This window comes from Phocoena sinus, chromosome 13, assembly GCF_008692025.1.
Source record: "Phocoena sinus isolate mPhoSin1 chromosome 13, mPhoSin1.pri, whole genome shotgun sequence".
Taxonomy (NCBI): Eukaryota; Metazoa; Chordata; class Mammalia; order Artiodactyla; family Phocoenidae; genus Phocoena; species Phocoena sinus.
Window position 1 is genome coordinate 59263364 of NC_045775.1, and position 27832 is coordinate 59291195.

Here is a 27832-nt window from a genome sequence, read left to right on the forward strand (position 1 = left end):
GCTGGTCATTTGAGAAGATAAACAAAATCGATAAACCATTAGCCAGACTCATCAAGAAAAAAAGGGAGAAGAGTCAAATCAATAGAACTAGAAATGAAAAAGGAGAAGTAACAACTGACACTGCAGAAATACAAAGGATCATGAGAGATTACTACAAGCAACTCTATGCCAATAAAATGGACAACCTGGAAGAAATGGACAAATTCTTAGAAATGCACAACCTGCCAAGACTGAGCCAGGAAGAAACAGAAAATATGAACAAACCAATCACAAGCACTGAAATTGAAACCGTGATTTAAAATCTTCCAACAAACAAAAGCCCAGGACCAGATGGCTTCAGAGGCGAATTCTATTGAACATTACGGAATAGCTAACACCTATCCTTCTCAAACTCTTCCAAAATATAGCAGAGGGAGGAACACTCCCAAATTCATGCTATGAAACTACCATCACCCAGATACCAAAACCAGACAAAGATGTCAATCACTGATGACAAAGATGCAAAAATCCTCAACAAAATACTAGCAAACAGAATCCAACAGCACATTAAAAGGATCATACACCATGATCAAGTGGGGTTTATCCCAGGAATGCAAGGATTCTTCAATATACGCAAATCAATCAATGTGATACACCATATTAACAAACTGAAGGAGAAAAACCATATGATCGTCTCAGTAGATGCAGAGAAAGCTTTTGACAAAATTCAACACCCATTTATGATAAAAGCCCTCCAGAACGTAGGCACAGACAGAAACTCCCTCAACATAATAAAGGCCATATATGACAAACCCACAGCCAACATCGTCCTCAATGGTGAAAAACTGAAACCATTTCCACTAAGATCAGGAACAAGACAAGGTTGCCCACTCTCACCACTATTATTCCACATCATTTTGGAAGTTTTAGCCACAGCAATCAGATAAGAAAAAGAAATAAAAGAAATCCAAATCAGAAAAGAAGAAGTAAAGCTGTCACTGTTTGCAGATGACAGGATACTATACATAAAGAATCCTAAAGATGCTACCAGAAAACTCCTAGAGCTAATCAATGAATTTGGTAAAGTAGCAGGATACAAAATTAATGCACAGAAATCTCTAGCATTCCTATACACTAATGCTGAAAACTCTGAAAATGAAATTAAGAAAACACTCCCATTTACCACTGCAACAAAAAGAATAAAATATCTAGGGATATACCTACCTAAGGAGAGAAAAGACCTGTATGCAGAAAATTGTAAGACACTGATGAAAGAAAGTAAAGATGATACAAATAGATGGAGAGATAGACCATGTTCTTGGATTGAAAGAATCAACATTGTGAAAATGACTCTACTACCCAAAGCAATCTACAGATTCAATGCAATCCCTATCAAACTACAAGTGGCATTTTTCACAGAACTAGAACAAAACATTTCACAGTTTATATGGAAACACAAAAGACCCCAAATAGCTAAAGCCATCTTGAGAAGGAAAAATGGAGCTGGAGGAAGCAGGCTCCCTGACTTCAGACTATACTACAAAGCTACAGTAATCAAGACAGTATGGTACAGGCACAAAAAAATAAATATAGATCAATGGAACAGGATAGAAAGCCCAGAGATAAACCCACGTACATATGGTCACCTTATCTTTGATAAAGGAGGCAGGAATGTACAGTGGAGAAAGGACAGCCTCTTCAATAAGTGGTGCCGGGAAAACTGGACAGGTACATGTAAAAGTATGAAATTAGAACACTCCCTAACACCATACACAAAAATAAACTCAAAATGGATTAAAGACCTAAATGTAAGGCCAGACACTATAAAACTCTTAGAGGAAAACATAGGCAGAACACTCTGTGACATAAATCACAGCAAGATCCTTTTTGACCCACCTCCTAGAGAAATCGAAATAAAAATAAACAAATGGGACCTAATGAAACTTAAAAGCTTTTGCACAGCAAAGGAAACCATAAACAACACAAAAAGACAACCCTTCAAATGGGAGAAAATATTTGCAAACGAAGCAACTGACAAAGGATTAATCTCCAAAATATACAAGCAGCTCATGCAGCTCAATATTAAAGAAGCAAGCAACCCAATCCAAAAATGGGCAGAAGACCTAAAAAGACATTTCTCCAAAGAAGATATGCAGATTGCCAACAAACACATGAAAGGATGCTCAACATCACTAATCATTAGAGAAATGCAAAGCAAAATGAGGTATCATCTCACACCAGTCAGAATGGCCATCATCAAAAATCTACTAACAATAAATGCTGGAGTGGGTGTGGAGAAAAGGGAACCCTCCTACACTGTTGGTGGGAATGTGAACTGGTACAGCCACTATGGAGAACAGTATGGAGGTTCCTTAAAAAACTAAAAATAGAACTACCATATGACCCAGCAATCCCACTACTGGGCATATACCCTGAGAAAACCATAATTCAAAAAGAGACATGTACCAAAATGTTCACTGCAGCTCTATTTACAATAGCCAGGACATGGAAGCAACCTAAGTGTCCATCAACAGATGAATGGATAAAGAAGGTGTGGGCACTATATACAATGGAATATTACTCAGCCATAAAAAGGAATGAAATTGAGTTATTTGTAGTGAGGTGGATGGACCTAGAGATTGTCATACAGAGTGAAGTAAGTCAGAAAGAGAAAAACAAATACCGTATGCTAATACATATATATGGAATCTAAAAAAAAAAAAATGGTCAGAAGAACCTAGGGGCAAGATGGGAATAAAGATGCAGACCTACTAGAGAATGGACTTGAGGATACGAGGAGGGGGAAGGGTAAGCTGGGACAAAGTGAGAGAGTGGCATGGACACATACACACTACCAAACGTAAAATAGGTAGCTAGTGGGAAGCAGCCGCATAGCAGAGGGAGATCAGCTCGGTACTTCGTGACCACCTACAGGGGTGGGATAGGGAGGGTGGGAGGGAGGGAGATGCAAGGGATATGGGGACATATGTATATGTATAACTGATTCACTTTGTTATAAAGCAGAAACTAATACACCATTGTAAAGCAATTATACTGCAATAAAGATGTTAAAAAATTATACTCCAATAAAGATGTTAAAAAATAAAAAAAAGGATAAAAATAAAACTACCGGGCTTCCCTGGTGGCGCAGTGGTTGAGAGTCCGCCTGGCGATGCAGGGGATGCGGGTTCGTGCCCCGGTCCGGGAGAATCCCACATGCCGCGGAGCGGCTGGGCCCGTGACCCATGGCCGCTGGGCCTGCGCGTCCGGAGCCTGTGCTCCGCAACGGGAGAGGCCGCAACAGTGAGAGGCCCGCGTACCACAAAAAAAAAAAAAAAAAAAAAAAACTACCCATAATTTCCCTTGTAGAGACAGCCACTATTGAGTTTTTATCAAATGCTCTTCCAACCTTTTCCTATAAACTCTGAACGTTCAATAAATATTTAAGCATACTCATGTGCTCTTCAGACAATGTATTAGAAAAGAATTGCTAAGTCAATAAGGAAGTAAAATCTTAAAGGCCACGCTGTCCTCCCTGAAAGCTGTACTAACTGCTACTGCCACTAGCAGGATCTGAGTGTGTCCATTTTCTGATACCTTCACCAAGCCTGAGGTGGTAGCTTTTTTTCATCTTTACCAATCTGACAGCAGAAGCTGCAGAACCTCCCTGCTTTATAACTGGTACTTCTTGGATTCATCATGATGGTGAACCCTTAGAAAAATATTATTTCCTGATAATTCATCTTTTGTCCTTTGTGAATTGTCTGCTCCTATTTTTCTGTTGGTGTGATTTTCTTATCACGTTCCCAGTACTATAATCAGTTCTTTCTCAAGTCTCTAGGGTTCCCAAATAAAACTGAGTCAGGTTAAGAGCTTGGAAAAGCACTGAAATCATGGTTAAAAGACTGAGAAGGTGGACCCCTGAAGAAAAATGGATGCAGAATTAGTTAGCCTGGACCGTGGAAACCGAGAGTGCTTTTAAAGGAGAGGATTGTTAGTACTTTGAAATGAAGGGGGGAATGAAAGGGTCTTCTCTTCTGAGCACCTCCCCTCTCCTTAAACATAAGTCAAATGGCGTGAGGGATTAGGGGAAGAGAGGAGGGGGCAGCTGCTAGAGTTGGAGACAGGGATTAATCCATTTCAGATTCTCATACCGCTCCTCTCAAGACTTAGTAACTGAAAATATAAATCACAGAAAAGGGTACAAATCCTTCATAAACCAGTCGAAGGCCAGACAGTCAGAACCACTTCCTGGCAGGAGACCAGGATATACTGCAAGTTGTGAGCTTTTTCTCTTTTAAAATATCAAAGATGAGGGTAGATATCTATTTATACAGGCTAGTAGGACTAAGGGCTTGCTCAAGGCCCATTGCAACCCTAGTTAGGACTACGGCTATGAGGACTAAAGCGGACTGAACTTACAGACATGGAAGAGCCAGATGCAAGCCCCATCGAAAAAGATGATTTGGCTGCTACAGCTTTGTGGTTTTGGAAATTTACGTCTTGTCTAGCTTGGGGTGTAAGCCCTGATGTCTTGTAATGAGAGATGCTGTTTTTAGAATTTTGTCGCTCTAGCTCCTATCACTGAGAAACCAGACACTAAACCATCTGTGACATCTGCAAGCTGGAATCAAAAGTCAACCACCATGACCCATTCCGAGTCCATGTTAGAGAACTGAATCTGTGGGAGGAAAAACTTTCCAGAGTAAAGACACATACTCTGATCAACCTTGGGCTTTTAAAATATCACAAGACAGCAATTGGAAGTGAGGGAGATGCCAAGCAAATAGCTCTGAGAGGAATGCCTATCTTGACAACAAAGCACTGAGAAAACACAGCTCCTCTTGCTTACTTTTCAAGAGAACACGGAGTGCCATAAGCCAAGAAGTACTTTTTTAAAAACAGTTGTTAATTCTAGTAAGTGGCACTTACGGGGCAACTAATGCATTCTTGCTCAGTCTTGTGGAACACTGATGTTGAAAGGTCAGTATTAAAGGGGTTGCTATAAAAATCTTTTCCTCAAACTCTGAGCACTGCTGGCGGGAATGTAAAAGGGTATAGTCACTGTGGAAAACAGTATGGCAGTTCCTCAAAAAATTAAAAATAGTGTTAGGTTCTAGTAATTCTATTTCTGGGTATGTACCTCAAAGAGTCTTGAGTTTTGAAGAGATATTTGCACACTCACGTTCAAAGAAGCATTATTCACAGTACCCAAAAGATAGCAGCAACCCATGTGTTAACTGACAGATGGATAAACAAAACACAACAGAATATTATTCAGCTTTAAAAAGAAATTCTGACATATGCTACAACATGTACGAACCATGAGGACATTATGTTAAGTGAAAAGAGCCAGTCACAAAGGAACAAATATTGTGTAATTCCACTTATATGAGGCACCTACAGTAGTCAAATTCACAGAGACAGAAAGTAGAATGGTGGTTGCCAGGGGTTGGGGGGAGAGAGGTACAGAGAGGTACTGTTTAATAGGCAGAGTTTCGATTTTGCAAAATGAAAAGAAGTTCTGTGGATGGATGGTGGTGATGGCTGTAAACAATATAAATGTACTTGATGCCACTGAACTGTCCACTTTAAAATGGGAAATTTTGCGTTACATATACTTTACCACAATTTTTAAAAATGATTAAATCTTTCCACCAATTTTCAGAGAAAATTCCTCAATCTTCTCTACCATTTTTTTAAACCTTTGATACCACCTATAGCCTATCTGTTCCCTAATACAAATAAAAGGCAAAATAAATGAACACACAGCATATGAGCGTCAGTGAAACACTTTGAGGCTCACTAGAGCTAGGCTTCATGTGGCAGCTTTATGAGCACACAAGTGCTCGGCTGTGATTTTTTTATGCCAGATTTTCTAAGAAAATTTGTTTTACAATGCTTTGGAAAATAAAAATACTCCTTAAAAAAGAAAGAAAAACACCTCCAATTATCCAGTGTCCCTTCACTTAGAGTTTAACAATTGCTAATATCAAGGAGTTCTACTTTGATGGCTCTGAGCTGTGCAAAGGTCATAGGTCATAAGAGCAAGTTTCATTTCTGTAAGACAAAAATACCATTGCTAAGACTTCTTGATAACTAGGACTGCGCCCCTGGGAATAAGAGCCTGGAACCAAAGCTGTTATAGCACTTCCTATCTTTATACTAATTCAGAGTTCTCAAAGCAATTTCAAATACATGATTTCATCTGAGACACACAAGCCAGTCCGCAGGTAGGTTCTACTATGGCCAATGCTGAGGAGGGGGAGAACACAGAGTTTGAGTGATTTGACCAAAATCACTTAGCTACTAAGTGGCTAGAACCAAGCTCTTACAAGTTCAAATCCATTCTTGTATCTCCCTAACCCTTAAATTTAGCTCTATAGTCAAAGGATTTATTGAGCTGGGATCTGTCCCCAAACGACCCCTCACTGTGTGGGTGCTGTGAGCCACCAAGAGGAAGGAGCACGGTCACAGCAGCACTAAGGCCTCACTTCCTTACTCACGAAGAGAGAGATTACTGGACATACCCACCGGTCAGTATTATTTCTGGCTCAAAGGAAATCATATGTGAAAACATTTAAAAAGCATAAAATAAAATGTTAAGTCACAAAAGGCATAGTTGTCAGGAGACTAAGGTTCCATGATTCTCACCATCAGGAAGGCTGAGTGTGGGAGGGAAGCATGTATGTAAACCCAACCAACCAACCAACCAACCAACACACCTGACCGGTGTCCACCACCGGTGGAGGGAGTGACAAACTGCTTGCTTTGAGGGGCAGGAGACAAACCTGTAGTCTGCCAAGGTACCAGAGACCGTAAACTCTCGGCCCTTTCCTCACTCGGGCATTTCAAGATGCTGAGGAAGGATACAGGGATAAAGGAGCTACATAACTGAATGTGCTACAGGCTGGGCATATAACAGTAAATAAGGTAATCAAAGACACAGTGGTCACATGCCATACTTAGCCCAGATTCTGGAGAGCATCATGAAAGGAGGAGCTGAACGATCTGCTGAGTTTAGCTACTACTTTCATCCCAGGGTTTGGCAGCTTCCTGACATGTGGGCTGTGCCTCTGTTTATGCCTCCTCAAGAGTGGGAAGGAGGCCTGGCTAGGGGTTGGTGGACTCAGAGACGGAAGGCTATGGAGATAGTATTCTGGTGTTTGGTAGCTGGGGACGGAAATGGAGAGTAATGGGGCTGCCAAAAGCCTTTCGGCCTCAGGTTTCGTTTACTTCATTCATCTAATCTGCAAATACTCATTGAGTGCCAGCTACACCCGGCAGTGTTCTCAGCATTAACGGTACACTGGTAAATAAGACAGACAAGGTCCCTCCCTCAGGACACTGGCATTCTGGTGGAGAAAGAGGAATGAACAAGTAGAAACAGACAATGTCATGATAAATGCTAGGAAGAAAAAAGCCAGGGGGTGTGAGTGACAGTGCCCTTGGGACCACGTCGGGCCTCTCCGAGAAGACAGCAATTAAGCAGAGACCCAAATGTCGAATAACAAGAAGGAAAAGCTTTCCAGGCAGAGTACCAGAAAGTGCAAAGGCCCTGATGTGGGAATAAGCTTAGCTTAGCTTATTGGAGGAAAGACTGAAGGGAAGAATGCTATGAGCTCAGGTTAGAAGGGTAGCCAAGGGCCAGACTAGTCAGGGTCTCGTAGGTATGGTAAGAAGCCTGGATTTTTTGCTCAGTGATTTGAGAATTCACTGGACTGCAAAGGAGTGACATGTCTGATTTATGCTTTCATCCTCTGGCTTGTGCCAAGAGGTCACCCTTCCAGTTCTGCAGTCCATGGGCTATCTGGGTAAGAGCAAGGCATGGACCCAAAGGGGTACCAGAGGGAGAAGGCCTCAATAATCCCTTTTTCCTTGTCTGATATTATGACTGCCACAAAAGGGAGGAAAAAGAAGCCAGTGGGCCCCAGCTCGAGTTTACAGCCCATCCCTTCTAGTCTTCTGCTTGAAACTGGCCTGTTTCGGCCCTGCCGGGCATGCCTGATGAATGCAACAGAGAAAAGGACCTCTTTTGATTCTTTCTTCTCTTTTCTTTAACTACCCTATCCTGAATCATTCTCTAGTGACTTTAGATATTTTTGACCTACCTCCAGGTCCAGCAAGCTATAAAGTTACACAATACTACCCGATCAGGGCAAATTTCTTCTTCCTCTTAGAAGGGTCAACAAACTACTTAAAGAAATAAAAACCGTCTTGGGAACCTAGCTGTGGTCTGTCTTAGTGAGTAGAGGATATGCACATCACAATCACTTCCGATCCTGAGGCAATCAATCAAATAAATCCCTCTGACATTTTGGGAGAGAAGAAAAACCAAGCAGATTCTTTTAGTTTAAGACTTTCAGTTTAAGAAATCGACAGGGGTAAGAATGGGAGAAAAGAAAAAACTATCAGCAGCAAAATGACTGTCAGCTGTTTCTAAGGAGCTGGATCTATTTGCTTTTTCAAAGAGACTGAAAAAGAAGAGAAAGGGTGGCTTCTGTTCCTCACATTCTGCTCCCCTTCCCCCAAAAGGATGGGGAGGGGAGCGCAAAGAGAAATCTTTGGCATTCACGAACTCCAAATGGAAAGCATCCAATGATATTGTTTCAAAAGCTATTTCAATCAGACCACACTAACCGTTTCTTACTTTTTTAGACTGCTCACTTAAAAATCGGTACAGAGCAGACAGTAGGGGAGATTAGAATTACTTATTTCGATGACGAAGAGTCAAGCCCAGATAGTGGAAGGGAGTGGAACCGAGGTCTCCTGACTCACACTTCCTATCAAATTTTATTATGTATTTGTATCTTTTAAAAATAAAAGCACATTATAGCAAAATAGGAACAGGAAGTCACTCATAATCCAATCATTATACTACACCATTAGCATTTTGTTCCTTCTATCATAGGCTTATAGGTTTCCCCCCAAATTGTTATAATCACACTGAACTAATAATGCTCTTTGCGATACACAGGCCCTTTATATTACCATTAACACAGTCAAGGATATGAAACTTGAGACTGATATGATGTGGAATACAACTTGGTATAATCTGAGCTGAATTTATTATCTTTGCTAAGGACTAGTGACTCCACAAAAGAATTTTGCCCCTCTTATTGAGACAGTAAAAATATATAACAGCACCTATTAACAGGTATAGGAATTCAAGTCCTTTTCCTGGAGTGTTTAAAACAGAACTCTCAAGAAGCCCTGGGATGTAACTTAACTTCAGATCAGTTTTATTTACCTACCTGGTGCATCAGGTACTTGAAGAGGAATGAAAGGATCAGATACACTTAGAAGAGGAAGGCTAGAATCCACAGTCTGCCCACCCTTCCTTTTTTCAGCTGGAATTGGTTGCAGGGGAAGGAAGGGTCAAGAAGAGAGAGAAAAAAAGAGAAAAGCAGAAAACATCAAGTAAATCCAGATGTACTTACCATCTATTAACCCAACTCAAATTATAGAGTAAGTCTAAATTTAGAGGCAGAATAAAGAAATATGAGTGGATATAATTCAATGTAATAGCAAAGTATGTCTGAGATGTACAATCTGGTCCTTGCAACGTAGTCTGAGATGCAATTAATGGTAAAAGTAGGATAGTCGTACATCTGAAATTCCACATCTTCCTTGGATACTGCAGTCTATAGTGATCTCTTTCAGAATTCCTACTGCAATTACTACTATCCTTATCACATATTTTGGTAGGTAAACAAACTTTGTCTATTTTGTACCTTAGAATATGTGTATAGGTACTTCCTATGTGCCCATTTCCCTCTTGAGGTCCTTTAGGGACTGAGTCCTATTCTATCACCATATATCTAATGTAGTGCTAGGTAGACAGAAAGAGACAGAAACAGATTTCTTCCCTATTGGAAGGTTAGATAAACCCTAACCTTTGGACTACATCTACCATACTATTGGCATTCATCCTATATTTGGCAAACTTATAGATTTACAGAAATCTATATACCCTATGGAATATCAGAGCCTGAAGGGATCTCAGCATTTTCTACCATAATTTTCTTATTTTCCAGAAAAAAAAAATGAAGCCCAGAAGTTAAGAGACTAGACAGAGGTCCACCAGCAGACCCAGGATCAAAACACAGGTCTCCTGGCTCCTACTTTACCATTCTTTACCTTGCATTTTAATAATGAGTTAGTTCCTGAATTAAAATCTAATTTAGCCTTTTATAAAATGGATTAAAAAAAACTTTTAATTTTCAAGTAATTGTAGAATCATAGGAAGTTGCAGTACATAGAGAACCCTCTGAACCCTTCAACCAGCTTCCCCCAGTGGTGAGTTCTTATACAACCATAGTTCAATATCACTGACATCAGGGCAATTCTGTTAACTAAACTCTATTCAGTTTTCACATGTACTCACACTTGTGTGTGTGTGTGTTTATAGTTCCTCGCCATTTGATAGTACGTATAAATTAGCCTAAGCACCAAAACAATGATACACAACTATTCCATCAAACAAAAGAACTTCCTTGTACTCCTTTATAGTCACACCCACTCCTTACTCCTGTCCCAGTCTCTATAATTTTGTCATTTTAAGAATATCATTCAAGTGGGCTTTTAACTAAGCTTCTTTAAAGGTCTGTGGAGGAAGAGAAGGGTTAAAATCACTGCTCTTAGTCTCTGAAATATTTTAAAATGAGATACAATGAAATATATTAAAAGAAAAAGAACAAATTATGAAATTGAATGTATAGTATAATTCATGTTTGAAAAAAGTATGTACAAAGAAATAAAACTATGGACATAAATATTGTTAAATGTTAGCAATGCTTTCCTCTTGGAATGCGGTCATGAGTTTTTCAATCTTGCTTCCTTGGGGTTTTAGCAAATGAATGTATATAATTTATCAACAGAAAAATACAGTAAGTCCCCTACATACGACCTTCAAGTTGAGAACTTTCAAAGATGTGAACATGCGTTCTTATGTCCAGTCACGTAAGTTAGTTCACGCGTCTGGTGTACGTTGTCACATGCAGCTTGCCCTCATCTCCTATTGCTGATGATCCTTCAGCTCTACCATCTCCCCCCTCCTCTCCCTCCTCCAGTCAGTAACTCTTCTTGCCTGTTCACTAGATGCCAGCCCCTGTACGCCAGCTGTTGTACTGCACTACTGTACTTTTCAAGGTACTGTGCTGTAAGATTAAAAACGTTTTCTTTATTTTTTGTTTTTTTAATGTATTATTTGTGTGAAAAGTATTATAAACCTATTATAGTACAGTATTATATAGCTGACTGTGCTAGTTGGGTACCTAGGCCAACTTTGTTGGACTTACGAACAAATCGGACTTATGAACAAACCGGACTTACGAATGTGCTCTTGGAACGGAACTCGTTCATATGTAGGGGACTTACTGTATTTTAAATAAAGAGGCACAATGTCAAGTTTTAATTGTCTGCCTGTTCCTCCTCTAATCTAAGAACACAGTTTAGCAACATTTTTGCAGCTTTTACCATAAAAATGTTAAGGATAACCCTTGTGTCATCCTCCCCAGCTCATTACCAAATTTCCTGCTTCTCTCCTCTCTTGGTTGGTTAGACGGTTTCAAATCAGTGAACGGTCTGAGCTTGATTAGAAAACTTGGAGAAAATGGTGCCACCCTGAACTTCATACAGTGAGGACACACTAATTTCTGGGATCTAGGTATAATTTTACTTCATTTGCAAAGAATGAAGATTCTTCTTCATTCATACCACAAATGCAAACGAAGGGAAAATACCAAACGTTCATAGAATAGCGCTGGATAAATTGAGGAAAATATGAAGATGTTTTGTAATGCCTGTAAAAGCTTAGTGTCACTGATTTATAAAATTTCTGAGATGTGGTTATAACTACAGCTTCTGCGCTGGGCTGCCCAGGTACAAATTTCTACTCTGTCATTCTCCACCTATGACCTTGGGCAGGTCACTTAGCCTCTCGTGGGCTGTTGTGAGGGATCACTGGAGATAATGTGCATAAAAGCACTTACCCAGTGGGCTTAGCATGCAGCATGTACTCAACATATGTTCGCAGGTATTACTGTCCTAATTCTACTCAAATATGTGTTTTCTAATGGCTGGGCCGTTAAAAAAAATACTGCCATTTACAACCTTCAAAGTTAAGCAGAGAAGAGGCAAAAATAAAAGCAAAAAACAACACTTTAAAAAACATTTCATACAGACAAAAAACAAAACATAAAATGTATGATAATAAAGAATCAGGCATTAAAACTGGAAGTGGATGGACAATGATTAGGGACATCTGTTATTAACACTGGTGAATCCAAGCTCCTATCCTTTGGCAAAAAGCGACTCCTTTCCTTCATTTAACAAATGTGTACTGAGCCAAGCACTGTACTAAATGCTGGGATTCAGCATCAAAGAAGACCTTCCTAGGGCTTATTCCATGACCCCCTTTCCAGGGAAACTATATCCTACCCAGCACCATAACTAGTCATCATTGTGACATTTTATCTCAAGGACAATGACCAATGCTTTATACATTTGGTATATTTAGTCAACTATTTGGCATATCCAACTTTAAGCACTTTCAACCAGACCAAAATACTAATAAATTAAAAAATTAGGGCTTCCCTGGTGGCGCAGTGGTTGAGAGTCCACCTGCCGATGCAGGGGACATGGGTTCATGCCCCAGTCCGGGAAGATCCCACATGCCGCAGAGTGGCTGGGCCCGTAAGCCATGGCCGCTGAGCCTGCACGTCCAGAGCCTGTGCTCTGCAGTGGGAGAGGCCACAACAGTGAGAGGCCCGTGTACCGCAAAAAAAAAAAAAAAAATTTAAAAAGTATATAGACCAGACAACAAAGCTAAAAATAAAAAATAACACACAAAAAATTTTCACTATTTAATATTAAAAAACAGACCTTCCAAATAATTCCAATGCCTGTTCCAAAATATTAACAATGAGAACATCATTGACTTATATCCCATAAGACTTATGGGATATGGTTAAAACATGAGTTTTTTCTTACAAGGGAAACACACAGCTATTAGAAAGCACTCTCAATAACAGTGTAATCCTCAAAGGCTGGGGTGGGGTGGGCAACTGGAGCAAGAAAGAGGCAAGAGAATAGTAGATTCTCTGTGAAAAAGTCTTCACAGAGAAATTATAATTAGAAATTATAATTAGCCTCCCTCCCCACTCTCATGCCAGATGAAAATCACTGTTATATTGAGAGAAAAACTCTAAATACTTTTTTTTAAAGAATTAAAAAAAATTTTACTATGTGTTCTTCTTGAAATCAGCAAAAGTGAACCTAAGAAAAATAGGGAACTGTAATCAAAAAGACAAAGGCAAAATATAGAGAATTAGAAGACAGAAAAAGAGTAGTTCTATAGAGTTGTCTTTGAAAGGTAATAAAACAGCAAATCTCTAGCTAGAGTTACCAAGAGAAGCACAAATACATACAATAAAATTGATGTATGCAAAGAAAATACTATAAAAGATTTAAATGTATTCTATTTTATTAAAAAAATTTTGAAACTATAGATGATGTTCTAGGACACTATTATTAAATTTGCCTTATTATGAGGCAGAAAACCTGAGAGAGGAAGTTCTAGAGCCAGAGGGTCGGTGTCCCAGCTCTGCCACTTACTAGCTATGTGACCCTGGGAAAGAGACTAGCCTGTGCTCAGTTACCTCAACCATAACTGATGTGGGGATGATGGGGTAACCTCGGAGGGTTGTTGAGAGGGTCAGATGAGATAATACTTGCATAGGACAAATGACAAACTGGGGGAAAAGTTTATAATATGACACATGAAGAGCTCTTACATATTAATAAGAACAAAATAAACAAAGCACATAAAAAAAAAAAAAGGACATGAACAACACAAATCCCCAAAGAAATAAAAACGGCCAGTAAACAATGTCCTCTGTCTACAGCCTCTGAGCTGGTCTGGCTGGGAAAAAGAGGTGAAGATTACTCATTCACTGTTGACTGAAATAAAATCTGTATAGCATTCTTGGAGGGCAATTTGGAAATATGCACCAAAAGCCTTAATTACACATATCTTTTGATTTAGCACATAATCCCCTAAAAGCTATCTTAAAGAAATTTTAAAGGATATGAATAAAAATTGGGCTTCAAGAATGTTTATGTGGTGAAAATTAGTAACAACCTAAGTATTCATCAAAGAGGATGTTAAATACAATGTTATTGTTCTTCCATTAAAAATCATGTTGTAGATTAGTATTTATTGAAATGGAAACTACTAACTCCCATAGAACGTTTACAAAATTAATAATGAAGTCCTCCATAATACCCAGGAGAAAAAACTGCAGAGGCCATATTATCACAATGCAATGAAAATATATCCTAAATAACTCTAGGCTAAAGAAATCAAAACTTTAAAATTTAAAAACAGAAAAGAATGAGAATAAGAGAGCATTACAGGGGCTTCCCTGGTGGTCCAGTGGTTAAGAATCCACCTCCCAATACAGGGGACACGGGTTGGATCCCCGGTCGGGGAACTAAGATCCCACATGCCGTGGGGTAACGAAGCCCACGAGCCGCAACTACTGAGCACGTGGGCCACAACTACAGGGCCCGCATGCTGAAACTATAGAGCCCATGCGCTCTGGAGCCCTGCTCCACAACTAAAGAGCCCACACGCAGCAACTACTGAGCCCACGTGCCACAACTAGAGAGAAACCCGCGCACCACAGCCAAGAGCCCACGCACCGCAGCGGAGGATCCCACATGCCGCGAGGAAGATTCTGAGTACCACAACTAAGACCCGACGCAGCCAAAAATTAAATAAAATAAAATAAATAAATAAAGAGAGCGTTACATAGCAAATGTCATGGAATAACAGCCAAAGTTCTAATCAGAAATAAATTTACGAGGTTAGAAAAATACTGATACACCCAAAGAAAGCAGGAAGAAAGAATATGAAAAGTTAAAAGCAGAAATTAATCAATGTAATTAAAAAGATGAATTTTGAAGGATATCAAATTCCATATCCTACAAAGAACATATTCAAAACCTCACATCTATTGCTGAGGAATTTAAAACAGTAAAACATTGACATCAAATTAATGTTTAAAAAAGAGGTACCTGGTTAAATACATTAGGATGTATCCACATAAAGGAATTTAATGTAGATATTTTAAAAGTTATATTCGAGGAGCTTCTTTAATGATATGGGGGAAACATGCCAAATTTTGTAAGCAAAAAAAATTAGGCTTTAAAATATGACTATAAAAATGTACCTTAGAGTCATAAACTGAGGCTGAAAATTGTGCACAAAATTGTGGACACATGTATTTTTGTGAAAGAGAAGATCTGTAACTTCCCTTAGATTCACAAAGATATCTGTGACCCTAAAAAGGTTAAATGCCACTAACAGACATCTAAATGGTATCGCTATGCTAATTTCTCAGGGGTGAGATCATGGGGCTTTTAACTTTCTTCTCTATGCTCTTCTATAAATTACTAAATATGTACATTATTTATTAATAAAAGGGAAAATTAGGTTTTTATAATTACTAGTAGAATTTTTTTAAACGTCTCATTTAAAAAGATATCTCGCTTCCGCCACAGCAGCCATTAAAGAGCAGCAGCCATGGCTCTGTGCTACCCCATGGCTGTGGGCCTCAACAGGAGCCACAAGGTGACCGAGAACGTGAGCAAGCCGAGGCACAGCCGCCGCCACGGGCGCCTCACCAAGCACACCAAGTTTGTGCGGGACGTGATCCAGGAGGTGTGCGGCTTCGCCTCTTATGAACGGCCGGCCATGGAGCTGCTCAAGGTCTCCAAGGACAAGCGGGCCTTCAAGTTCATCAAGAAAAGGGTGGGGGGACACATCTGTGCCAAGAGGAAGAGAGAGGAGCTGAGCAATGTCCTGGCCGCCATGAGGAAGGCAGCAGCCAAGAAGGACTGAGCCCTTCCCCTCTGTGCACAATAAAACTTTTTCAGAAAAAAATAAAAATAAAAAGATATCTCCCTGTCCCCATAAGCACACACACACATGCACAAAAACACAGCATAGAAGAGACTCAGATATAGGATAGAGCACCTAATTCTTAGAACTCTTCAAGTCATTCCAAAGAACCTAAGCAATTACAAGAGATTAACAGAGTGATGTTCCTGAAATTTAGAAATATTTGCTTAAAAACATGTATGTGGACTTGAGAGAACAAATCCTGTATATTACTGCCAGATCACCCTGCCATTCTAATTCAAAGTGATTCTAGATCTTTTTTTATCCCGATCTTTTTATAGGAAATCTTCAGAATGAAGAAAATTATGTTACCACCAGGATCTGGGGCTCACTGCCATGCTAGGGTTATCTGTGGACTGGAAACCAGTGGGAAGGTCACAACAGTGAGTCTTGAGTTTCAGGTGTTCGCCATACTAACCAGTTCCAGCAGAAAATGAGGAAGCGGCAAAAGTATCACCTTGGGTTGGTTGAAAGCCTGGGATCAAACTCTCAGCTGAGCCTCCAAGCTTCTCAGGATGTTTGCCTGGAGGGACAAAATACCACTCGGTTCATCCCAGCAGAATCCCATGATGCACACACAGGCCAGGGGTGAAGGGCACCCTCCAAACCGACATCTAGACTTGACTCATTTTACTGCATTATGGCAACACCTTGGCTATTCAAAGGTCCTTGTCTGGTCACTGCAGTAACTGAGAAACAGCTGAGGAAAGAAAGGAAGTCTAAAGCTCTAAAGCTTGAGCACATTACTCAAAGCACAATGCCTCCAGCCTTCACTCTGAATCGATTTATCTCTACATCATTCTAATGAGTTTGATGATCTGTTTTCCACGTTGAAAGTAGTTATGAGAGCAAAAGAGAAGACAGATGGCAGTAGTGAGATGCTATGAGGGACAGGCACAATGACAATGGCTTAATGTAAAAGCCAACAGTTGAACAACAAGAACAGGGACAGGAAATTACTAAAAATAGATACAGGAATTTTAAAACTTGGGAGTCACTTAATCAGGTGCAAAATACTAGTTTTCAATAGCACATGAAGGTGTTTCTGTTTACAGTCTAGAACAATAACTGGCATACGTAACAATGAAACAAATTGACAATAAATGTCAAAGAAAGTTAAATCCTATGCCCTATGAAGAAAAAAAAAGGCAAGAAGTGTATGGATTTTAAAAAGATGTCTATAAAATTATAAAGCTAAAATGTTTGGCCAAAGTTCGTATCATTCACTCCGTTCTGATCATTCCTTTCCCTGTGCTTTTGTCTACACTGAGGTACTTTTTTTGAACTGTATCATACTGTAGAATTTTCCCAGGGTGTGTGCTGTTGTTTTCCAAGGTGTATGTGTGTCTGTGAGTGGGTATCTTGCCTTCCAAATTAGACTGTGGATTTGAGAGTAGAAATGGTACCTTCTGTTTATTTGATCTCCGCTCCAGGGTCAGTCAACAGTAATAGAGAATTCTGATCATGAAGATTCAGTGTCTACATGAGGGCACACTCTCATGGGTAAGCAGCTACGACTTTCTGGGATAATAAACCCACTTAGGACAAGGTACCATCACATTCCTCCAAGGAGTGAACGTGCTTGACACTATCATCCTGATCTATGCTACCTAATCTTTCCTAAAAGTTTCCCACTCTCCTTGCTGCCACCCACAACAGACCAGGATTTCCTGAGGATGAAGAGACTTCGGTGCCCTAGTAAAAATACAAGCTGATTTTGTGCATATACTTCAAAATCAAGTCTTTGAAGGAAAGAAAGACCCAAGTCTACATTTTCACATGCTACCCCTCTAGAGTTAATCACAAAAAGGCACCAATTACTCACCTTCCCCCAGCTTGGCAAAGTCCTTGTTCAGCAGTTCTTCAGCTGTGAGTTTGGAGAAATTGTCGTCGTCAAAGGGATTCCATGTAGAACCTTCTGAAGGATTATAAACGTTTTGCTGGGAGGCCCGAGGGGAGCCTGAAGGAGTGGTGGTTGCAGACCTAGGTAGGTTCCCACCCCCACGAAATAAAAAGACATATAAAGGTTGAAAAGGGTCAACCTATTTTCTCTTTGTTTCAAGAGCAAATTATTTTATAAGTCAAACCACTATTTTCCACAGTATGTTTCTAAAAGGGCTTCCCATAGCAATGGAACAGTTTCCAAAGATGCCCTTTCCACTGTGTGAAACAAACATCTCACTTTCTTTTGTGATTCACTGTCTCCCACTACATCTTTAACCTCTTGCTTAGATTTTTGGTCTCATCTGCAAGTTCTTTCAATTCAGGATCCCAAAGCCACCTGTTCTTAGGCTCGTGCATCCTGTGGTGACCACTGTAACATTCACAACAGCTCCAGAGGGGCTGCCGCCTATTCCGGCTGCCTCGCATCTGTCAGGATCCAGCATCAGTGGACACCATCACAGTTAAAGAGCAACAAAGACATTTACCACCATCTTGAGCCCCTGGGTATCATCACCCAATTTTCTTCTAAAGTCCCTCTTGATGCCCTTTGCATTTAGCTAATGACTCAATTTAAAGATTTTTAACTTCCGTATATGGTTCCAAGAAAGCTGAGAGCCTGACACTGCATTTACGCAACAAACACTCACTGCAATCTACTTGATGTCAGGCACAGAGCCTGTCACCGGATTTACAAAGGTTGATTAAGCCACGGTGCTTGCTGTGGATGAACTTGCAGGCTAGGTCAGCTAAACATACAAATAAATAATGATAATACAGTGTGATACATGCTCAAAAAAGGGTTCAGACAAAATTATATATGACACCAGAGGAAGGGTCAAAGAAAATAAAACCTCCAACATGGATCTTGATGAATAAATAAGCATTTCCTAAGTGGACCAGGAGGAGAGTGGCAGTTCCACCAATGTGATATAATAGTCCTTGGTCTGTTAACCAGTCGGTTCAGATATTATTCTACAGGCAATGGGGAGCCAATGAAATGTTATCAGCATGGAGAGATTTGATCAGATCAAGAATTTCGAAAACACATGATACAGTATGGGATGGAAGACAGACTGGAAACTGTGAGGCAAGTAGGAAATTATTTCTTAACATCAGTCTGATCTACAGGAAAATTCAGTTTCTCAGTAAACACAGACACTCACCCCTACATATACATCTACACACAACTACATACACGTGCAAAAATCACACAGCAATGTTCCCCGGCAGCCCTTGCCCACAAAAGCAGTACATACTTGGACTTATTGAGACTGGCCTCAGCTGCAGCTGCCTGGAGCAGCTGGGTTGATTTGCTGGCAGGGACCCCAAAGACTGCGCTATGGGTCACGTCGCTGAGAATCCGCCTGTGCCCAGCACGCTGGGCCTTGGGGGACGATGGAGGAGTGAGAGATCCGAGTTTCTGCCCCTGGATGGTAGGAGGTGGGGTTGTCTGAACCTTTGGCTGTTGTCTTATGGGGGCTTGAATCTGCTAGGAAGAGAGACAAAAGCGTTAAAAAAAAAAAAAAGGGAAAGGAAAAACAAATAAGCAGACAAGCATAACAAAAATGCCATGTGAGAGCTAACATATGGCTCAAATGGCTCAGTTTATCGAGAACACCCAGAAAGAAGAAAAACAAGGCTTTGACAATCTGAGCTGCAGCCTTGAGACTGATAGCAGCATGGTACTTACCTGGTGCTTATATATAAATTTCAATCTTCATCAGCAATAATATACAGGGTAACCATATGTAACTCGACCCAGATCAAAGACTGCAGAAGCTATTCCTAGCTTTAAAGACCTAGAAAGTTTCCTAAAGGACCACTTTCTGCTCTAGGAACTCATTCAGAATGCCTCCAAAGGGCAGCCTTTAAGCATTCTACTGGCACAGTCACAAGCCAATGAAGGCACACCTCTAGCTAAAACACATTTGAGTTAAGTGATTTCTGCTAAGAGACCCCTTTCTGACAGAGCTCAGACTACTAGCTACTAGACAGAATCTCACTGTGATTAATAAATGGCAGCACTTTTTTGCTTTTGTTGTTAACACTCTATTTCATTCATAGGATGGGTCTTACAGGATTCTGTTTCTGTGGCAACCCCTGAGAAAATGTACAGCATGGGAGCAGTGGGATTATCCTGTTCCCATCTTCAGTTTGGAAATGGCACTGAAGAACCATGTAGAGAATACAGTAAGAAAGAAGAAAAAAATGTAAAAGCCCTTGATGATGATTGATCTAATAATACGAGGCCTCTTGACGTATAGGTCTTTTTCAGAAGGAGGGCAGGACACACTGTCACCACAGAAAAACAAACTGGTGGGAACATCCTCGTGGCCACATAGTGAGTCTTTAAGCATAAGTCTTGATCTACAAAGTTCTATGTCAAGAAAACGAACAAAAATTAAGAAGGCCACCTAACCCTTTTCTTAACTGTCAATCCAGAAATAAAGGAACTTAGAATATTAAATGCGTCAGGTACTGAACTATCCCTTCCCTCCAGTCCTTCATCTCAGATTGGAGCTGCCCCTCCATGCTGCAAATTGGTTCTCACATTCTGTGTCTTCAAAGATAAAGAGATTTAGGAAACTAGAGTGTCCAGCTACTTGGGTCAGGATGCTGACAGCCTGGGAGTTTCTGTACCTATATTGACTCAGACTTTAATTTTATTGAGGCAGGCTACGTACATGTGAGAGTACACAACCACTCACCAATCGAATGAATGATAAAATATAAGGTTCTAATTCCAATCAAATTAAAGTCAAAGGGTAAAGCAGCTGACTGCATCTCTGAGTGAGAAGCAAAGTGCTCTGTGAAGAAGACCAGAGTTCCAGCTCCACAATTCCTCGGGGGTCCAGAAGTGCATCTACAACAGCCAGCCTAAAGCCAGTACCCATAGGGGCGAGAAGGGCTTTAAGGACAGAACTAGATTTGCTTATTTCTTGCAGTTTAAGACATTCACTACACTGAAAAGGGTACTTAACTGTTGAGGCCCTTTGTTTTGAAGAGTCCAGACTACCTGGAGAACATTTTCCCTTCCTTCTGCCTATTCTCTGTATGCAGCACACCGAAGAACGGAAGCTTCCATCATGAGGACACCTTGTTTTATCACAGCTACCAATTCAAACTGGCTGCCACCCATTCAGCCACTCCCCACAACAACCCTGTCAAGCAGTTTTATTTCCAATCAGAAACTCAGAATGAAGAGTCAAAAAAGACCTTAGAGAACATGGATTCCAACTCCCTCATTTTAGAAGAGACCAGACCAAGGCCCCCTAAGGCTAAGTGCTCGCTCAAGGTCACAGGGTCAATTGAGGGCAGAATCCATGTCTCTTGACTACTGCCCAGGACCCTTTTCTGCACCATGATGCCTCCTCATCCAAAAATGGGATTGGGAAGGGGGAGGAGGGAGAAACAGACCACAGGGGGAGGAGAAGCAAGGTAGACTCAGATGCCTATCTTGCCAAAGATTTTTTAAAAAACAAAATATATAACTATAAAAGGAGTATAATAACATCAAGAAATGTAAGGATATAGACTAGGGGAGAAAAACCACCCGGACTTCCATTCCACTACTCTAATACAACTGTTCTTATCTTTCTGGTATCTTATATTTAAGTCTATTTCAAGTACATACTCGTCCCATAATCTCATCTCTCCTCTAATACTACCTCATGAGAGTTTCCATACTATTGTACAGACTTTTATGACCATGATTTTTTAAAATTAATTAATTTTTATTGAAATACAGTTGATTGTTTTTGTTTTCTTTTAATATTTATTTATTTTTGGCTGTGTCAGGTCTTAGTTGCGGCATGCGGGATTTTTCATTGTGGTGCACGGGCTCTTTGTTGTGGCGTGCAGGTTTCTCTCTAGTTGTAGCGTGCAGGCTTCTCTCTAGTTGTGGCGCATGGGCTTCAGGGTGCATGGGCTCAGTAGTTGCGGCACGCAGGCTCTCTAGTTATGGCGTGTGGGCTCCAGAGCTTGCAGGCTCTCTAGTTGTGGCGTGCTGGCTCAGTAGTTGTGGCACGCAGGGTTAGTTGCCCCGCAGCATGTGGGATCTTAGTTCCCCGACCAGGGATTGAACCCGCGTCCTCTGCATTGGAAGGTGGATTGTTAACCACTGGCCCACCAGGGAAGTCCCTATAACCATGATTTTTAATGGCTGCACAGGTGAGTTGTTGGAACGAGTTAGGTTGCTTCCATGCTTGTGGCTATTATTAAGACTGCAATAAACATCTGTGGGGGATGGCCATCCTCCCTTTGCAGATTATTGCTGTGAGATGGCTGCAGGGTATACTTTACATTCAATTACTTGCTTCTCTAGCAAAGTCCTACAAAGGGTCACGGAAGAAAGGGAAGGGTCAAAGCTGGGAGGTTCTCTGGCTCCTGGCTGAAGCACGTTCTGTTCTCGTTCCTTCTCTGTGCCCTCAACCACCTACCCCTGAACAAAGTGCTCAAAGTATTTTTTCACTCAAGGAACATGGAGAAGGATCACAGTTCATTCCCAAGGAAGTGGATACTTTTGTCCAGGGTCAGCAGAGGGGGACCCCATAAGAAGTGTATAGTCAGTGGTAGATGATCGCGTCCTCACCCTGAACGAGCATTGTTATTTCCTTGAACACAGATCAGGATTCTTCAGTTCATGCCCCAGCTCTGGTGCTATCAGTCTGTGTCTTGGGTGATCCCTTTCTAGCCTGGGCCTCAGTTTCTAATTCCATTAAATGAGGACTGGACAAAATAAGATTTCAACTAGCTACATGATACAATAATTTTTTAAAAACTCTTTTTCCATTAACAAGAGGAACTTTGTCGCTTGTTAAAAATACAGAGAGTAGCTGTCTACCAAACGCCTGCAGGAAGACCAAGCTGTTTCAGAAACGAAGGTGTAAAGACACTGAACACACATTTAGCTGAGACTTAAAGAAGACAATCTATTTACGGCACTGCTTCCTTTTGAAGGGATGTAGGTTTTCTGGTTTAAGATGAGTGACAAAACTCTATTGGAAATCAATCCTCAGAAAGATAGTTTCTTACTTTTCCTTCGTTCTTCTAGTGGTTGGGCTTCCCTGGGAATAAGAGAGTAGCTGTGATACTCTGTCAGCTGGGTATGTAAAATGCGCTTTTCTATCATTATAAAATTTTCTATTACTGTCACTCTGTGAGTACTCATTAAAGGCACTCATTAAAGGTCAAAGTATGATGTGCCTGAGGATGTACCTGTAGAGGTCAATCAGAAGAGCATGTAGAGGTCTTGATTCTATACTCAGCCAGTATCTAGAAATGAACATGCCAAATTTCTAAACTGACAAGATGGCTCAAACAACAGTCAGATGCTCTGGTGCCCAGAGGGGGATCAGGCCATGACAAATGGTCTCAGCAAGCGGGCCCTGGAAGGGTGCTGCATAGTAGACTTATTTAAGGTGGCCAGTAATATTATCCAAGACAAAGAATAAACACAAGACTGTCAGGACTCAGGGTACAGGTGGAGGCCTACATGAACCTCCCGAGACTGGGAAGGCCACAGTGGTCAAACTGCCCCCTGAAGACGGGAAAGGGATTAGCTCTAACCCTACCTAGGGCTTTGACTGCTTGACACTGGCACTGACAGAGACAATGAACAGCTCTTTCTGCCAGCCTAATATTAGAGTGAGAAATAAGAAAGTTCATCGTCTATTAATCCCATACTCCTAATTTATGCCTCCCCGCTCCCTTCCCCTTCGGTAACCATAAGTTTGTTTTCTATGGCTGTGAGTCTATTTGTGTCTTGTAAACAAGTTCATTTGTCCATCAGCAACCTAGAATCATTCTTCTAAAACCTTAAGCTTCTAGAGTATACCTCATCCTTTTCCTCGATATATCGGGAAAAGATCAAATATCTTCACCACCAGGGCGGGGAGCAGCCGTGCCACACCAGCTGCTGCGGCCTCTTTCCCACCCTTTCCCTAGGCCTCACTGCGTGCTCCTCTTCTGGTTGATTCTCACCGCTGGCTCCTGGGCAGGGGCTGGCTGGGGGGCTGTGGCTGGCTGTGCCTGGGCCTGCTGTAGGGCTACCACTGCGGTCTTCTGCTGCAAGGCAGCCTGCTGAGTCAGCAGCTGTTGTTGATGCAGGGTTGTGGCCAGCTGCTGCTGCTGGTAGAAGCTCTGTATCAGCTGCTGTTGAGAGCTTCCTTGGGCTACCACGGGGAACTGAGCGATCGCTGGTTGCTGGGCTGCAGGGTGTACTGCCTGAAACTGAGCAGGAGAAAGTGGCAAGGAATGAAGAGGTGAATAAAAGCCTGTCTCAGAACCATATTCCACAAAGGATGAATGTCTCAGTAACAACTAAGACCGGTGCTGAAGCCAAAGGCAAGGGCAGGTATAGGGCGTCTTTTACCTTGGCCTGAAAACTCACGAGGGGAACCTCAGGCCATGACATAAACACAGCAGCACGTTACACTGACAGGCTCCAGCCACTGCACTATCTGCCTCCTGCAGTGCAGACTGGCTTCCGAGGGGTTTCTGTGCCTGGCCTGAGGGCATCCATCTGACTGTACATCTTGTGACTCCACACGCTGGAGCGTAACAGAAGCTACTAAATGATCTGCTAACCGCAGAAGTTATCCCTCTCGTAAAGGGATTTGGAAATAACCAGGATTAAAATTCTTCCCTACATGAACAGGATGAAGCAATGATGACACTAAGGAGAATAACCTAAATGTTAACTCAGTTATTAAGTCCTCTCAAGCCTTTCTGAAAACCATTTCCCAATAGCTCTCTTTATTAAACTCCCATCTTTAAACATTCAAAATATTCAATATACTCTACCACTTAATGATATTTTATCTTATACTGGTAGCATGGTTTCAAGTTATATTCTTTTATAAACTTCCTGAAGACAGGAATACTTCTCTGCTCCTCACTGCTAAGGACTCTGTGTAAGGCACAAAAAAACAGCTGAAAAAAGGGCCTACTGATGAACAGAAGTCAAGATCTTGTCTGTGAAATTCCAAATACTGTTACTTAGTTATGAAGTTAACTGGGAGGATATTGTTTGCTTACTGGGGCAAAGTTAAAGCGTTAGCAAAAAAAGCAGATATCAATAAATAGCTGCCTACTTATAATAGCAAAAAGCTAGAAACAACCAAATGTCTGTCAACAGGGGACTGATTGGAATAAACTATGCTATATATCCTTTAAGGGAATACTCTCAAGTTGTAAATAGGAATGAAGGATACCTTCATATATGGGATGGAGGGAATAGAATTTTGCAGATTTAAGTTTGAAATTATGTAAATGTTTTACATTTTCACAAAACAAAATTAAACCGAAATTTAAAAAGCAATAACTAAACAGCAAAACAAAGCAAATAAACCTGTGTATCAGATTAATAGCCAAACTCCTAGAAAATAATGTGCTAAACATTCTAGGTGTAAGAATGTCAAAAAAGGGCTTCCCTGGTGGCGCAGTGGTTGAGAGTCCGCCTGCTGATGCAGGGGACACAGTTTCATGCCCCAGTCCGGGAAGATCCCACATGACGCGGAGCGGCTGGGCCCGTGAGCCATGGCCGCTGAGGCTGCTTGTCCAGAGCCTGTGCTCCACAATGGGAGAGGCCACAGCAGTGAGAGGCCCGCATACCGCAAAAAAACAAAATAAAATAACCCAAAAAACAAGAATGGCAAAGAAATCTTAAACTGTTTTCGGTAATCATATTGGTATTGTTATCTTGAAACTATAAATCAATTAAGAATTATGTTAATGTCGTTAGGAATCAAGATTTCCAGATGAGAAAGATACAAATATAAAATCCAAGAAGTTAAACAAAAATCCTATAATTACAAATCTGCTTTAGAAATATAAACTTGAATTCATGGTGTATATTCTATTAAATATATATATATATATGTGTCCTAACTATTCACTGAAAAGGCCTAAAAATAATAACCAACCCATTAGCAAATGGGTATCCCTAGTAGCAAGACTGTGGTCTCTAAATATCATTTCCATTAAAGGGAAACAGCTCCTTGGAGAAATGGCTGATTCCAGGTCAAGGGCAGAATGATTCCGGAACAGCTTGTTACACCAAATAGCAAGGACACATTAAAGGCTACTGGAGTCACAGCCAAAGGACCCAGGAGCCAATCTGAAGAGACTTCCACTGGCCAAAACTGAGACAACTGGGACAAATTTTTTTAACAGCAATGTGTGGAAACATATCAAATATATTAAGATGCATAAACTCATAATGATACTAAGAACAAAACAAAATCTTCATTGTTCACTTCTGGATGGTACTATGAACAAACTCATTATTCTGAAAACTGGTAAACACAGGGAAAGAGTCATGCATTATTTCTGCCTTTTCTGTACAAACAGTACCTCAGGGTAATCAAATACTTGCTGAAAAAGTTCTTTACAGGGGACTTCCCTGGTGGTCTAGTGGTTAAGACTCCGTGCTTCCAATGCAGGGGGCGCGAGTTCAACCCCAAGTTCTTTACAGAAAAATCCAGCCCCTAAATGAAGATGGAATGCTAGAATATCACCGCTTTGCCACCCCTAATGAATTAATGGACTTAGGAAACAAACTGAAGGGGAATATTAAGTGACTGGATCAGACAGACAACACCAAACCCACAGATTGATCTTAACATTAATAAAAGAGGGGACAAGCAGACTTTATGCACAGTTTCGCTTGCTGCAGTTTCAGTTACCCGTGATGAACACTGATATGAAAATATTAAATGGGGGGCTTCCCTGGTGGTGCAGTGGTTGAGAGTCCGCCTACTGATGCAGGGGACACGGGTTCGTGCCCCAGTCCGGGAAGATCCCACATGCCGCGGAGCGGCTGGGCCCGTGAGCCATGGCCGCTGAGCCTGCGCGTCCGGAGCCTGTGCTCCGCAACGGGAGAGGCCACAACAGTGAGAGGCCCGCGTACCGCAAAAAAAAAAAAAAGAAAATATTAAATGGGAAAGTCCAGAAATAAACAATTCATAAGTTTTAAACTGCATGTTGTTCTGAGCAGTGTGACGAAACCTTGCACCGTCCCATTTCGTCCTGGCTGGGATCCCCAACCATTGACACCATCTGCTCCTGACATGCAACCATTGACACTGTCATGGCTCCATGATTCTGGATCCCAAGAAGCAGATGATCCTCCTTCTGACGTATGGTTAGAAGGTCAATAGTAGCCTAACGCTATGTCACAATGCTCATGACATTCACCTTACTTCATCTCATCAAGTAGGCATTTTATCATCTCACATCATCACAAGAATATTTTGTGAGAGACACTACATTCACATAGGTTTTATTACAGTATATTGCTATAATTGATGTATTTTATTATTAGCTATTCTTGTTACTCTCTTACTGTGCCTAATTTATAAATTAAACTTTACCATAGGTATGTATGTATAGGAAAAAACATGGTATATATAGGGTCCGGTACTAGCTGTGGTTTCAGACATCCACTGGGGGTCTTGGAACATATCCCCCACAGATAAGGTGAGACTACTCTACGTCTTGTGATGTTGAGACTACTGTATGTCTCCTGATGTGATGCAACTGGAAGAACAAAGGACTATCAACCTGAATCAAACATTGAGAGGCCTCAAGAAACTACCCGTTTACACAGGGGGTGGTGGAACATATTAAACAACACCACAGGGATGCAATCAACCAAATCCAGAATGTGGGAAATTCTACAGGACAAACGACCCAGTTTCTTTAAAAAAAAAAAAAAAAAAGTGGCAAAGGGGAAAAAAAGAGGAGGAAGCCACCTCTGGCTAAAAGGGGGACTTAAAAGATATATCGATCATTATAAAATGAATATATTCAGAGCAAAAAAATGTGAAAAAATATACAAAGCAATTTAAATTATGACACACCAGAAAGAGTTAAACACTACTGGATATTTGATGATAATAAGAAATAATTGTTTTTCTGCTTCAATTTGATGATGGTGTC

The 27832-nt window shown here is 40.9% G+C and overlaps 2 protein-coding genes across 7 annotated transcripts in view; one reads left to right on the forward strand and one right to left on the reverse strand.

Annotated features, from left to right (window-relative positions):
* Positions 1-27832, reverse strand: part of AAK1 (AP2 associated kinase 1) — a 171402-nt gene that overhangs the window by 30994 nt on the left and 112576 nt on the right. The window contains exons 13-17 of one of the 6 annotated variants that reach the window (XM_032652898.1): positions 23873-24121; positions 19147-19376; positions 17772-17929; positions 16365-16469; positions 9234-9329 (exon numbers count right to left, since the gene is read on the reverse strand). In XM_032652898.1, the coding sequence (XP_032508789.1) occupies positions 9234-9329; positions 16365-16469; positions 17772-17929; positions 19147-19376; positions 23873-24121 (838 nt within the window). Of the gene's footprint in view, positions 1-9233; positions 9330-16364; positions 16470-17771; positions 17948-19146; positions 19380-23872; positions 24122-27832 lie in introns of all 6 variants that reach the window. The other 5 variants (XM_032652897.1, XM_032652899.1, XM_032652901.1 and 2 more) reach the window with 5 other exon arrangements.
* Positions 10153-16349, forward strand: LOC116764351 (60S ribosomal protein L36-like). Its single transcript, XM_032652919.1, has one exon. It carries the CDS (start codon positions 15569-15571, stop codon positions 15884-15886), a length of 318 nt encoding a protein of 105 aa, XP_032508810.1. The 5' UTR covers positions 10153-15568; the 3' UTR covers positions 15887-16349.

Excerpts from the sequence above, each read along its gene's own strand:
- LOC116764351 (XM_032652919.1), top strand. The coding sequence starts at position 15,569 with ATGGCTCTGTGCTACCCCATGGCTGTGGGCCTCAACAGGAGCCACAAG.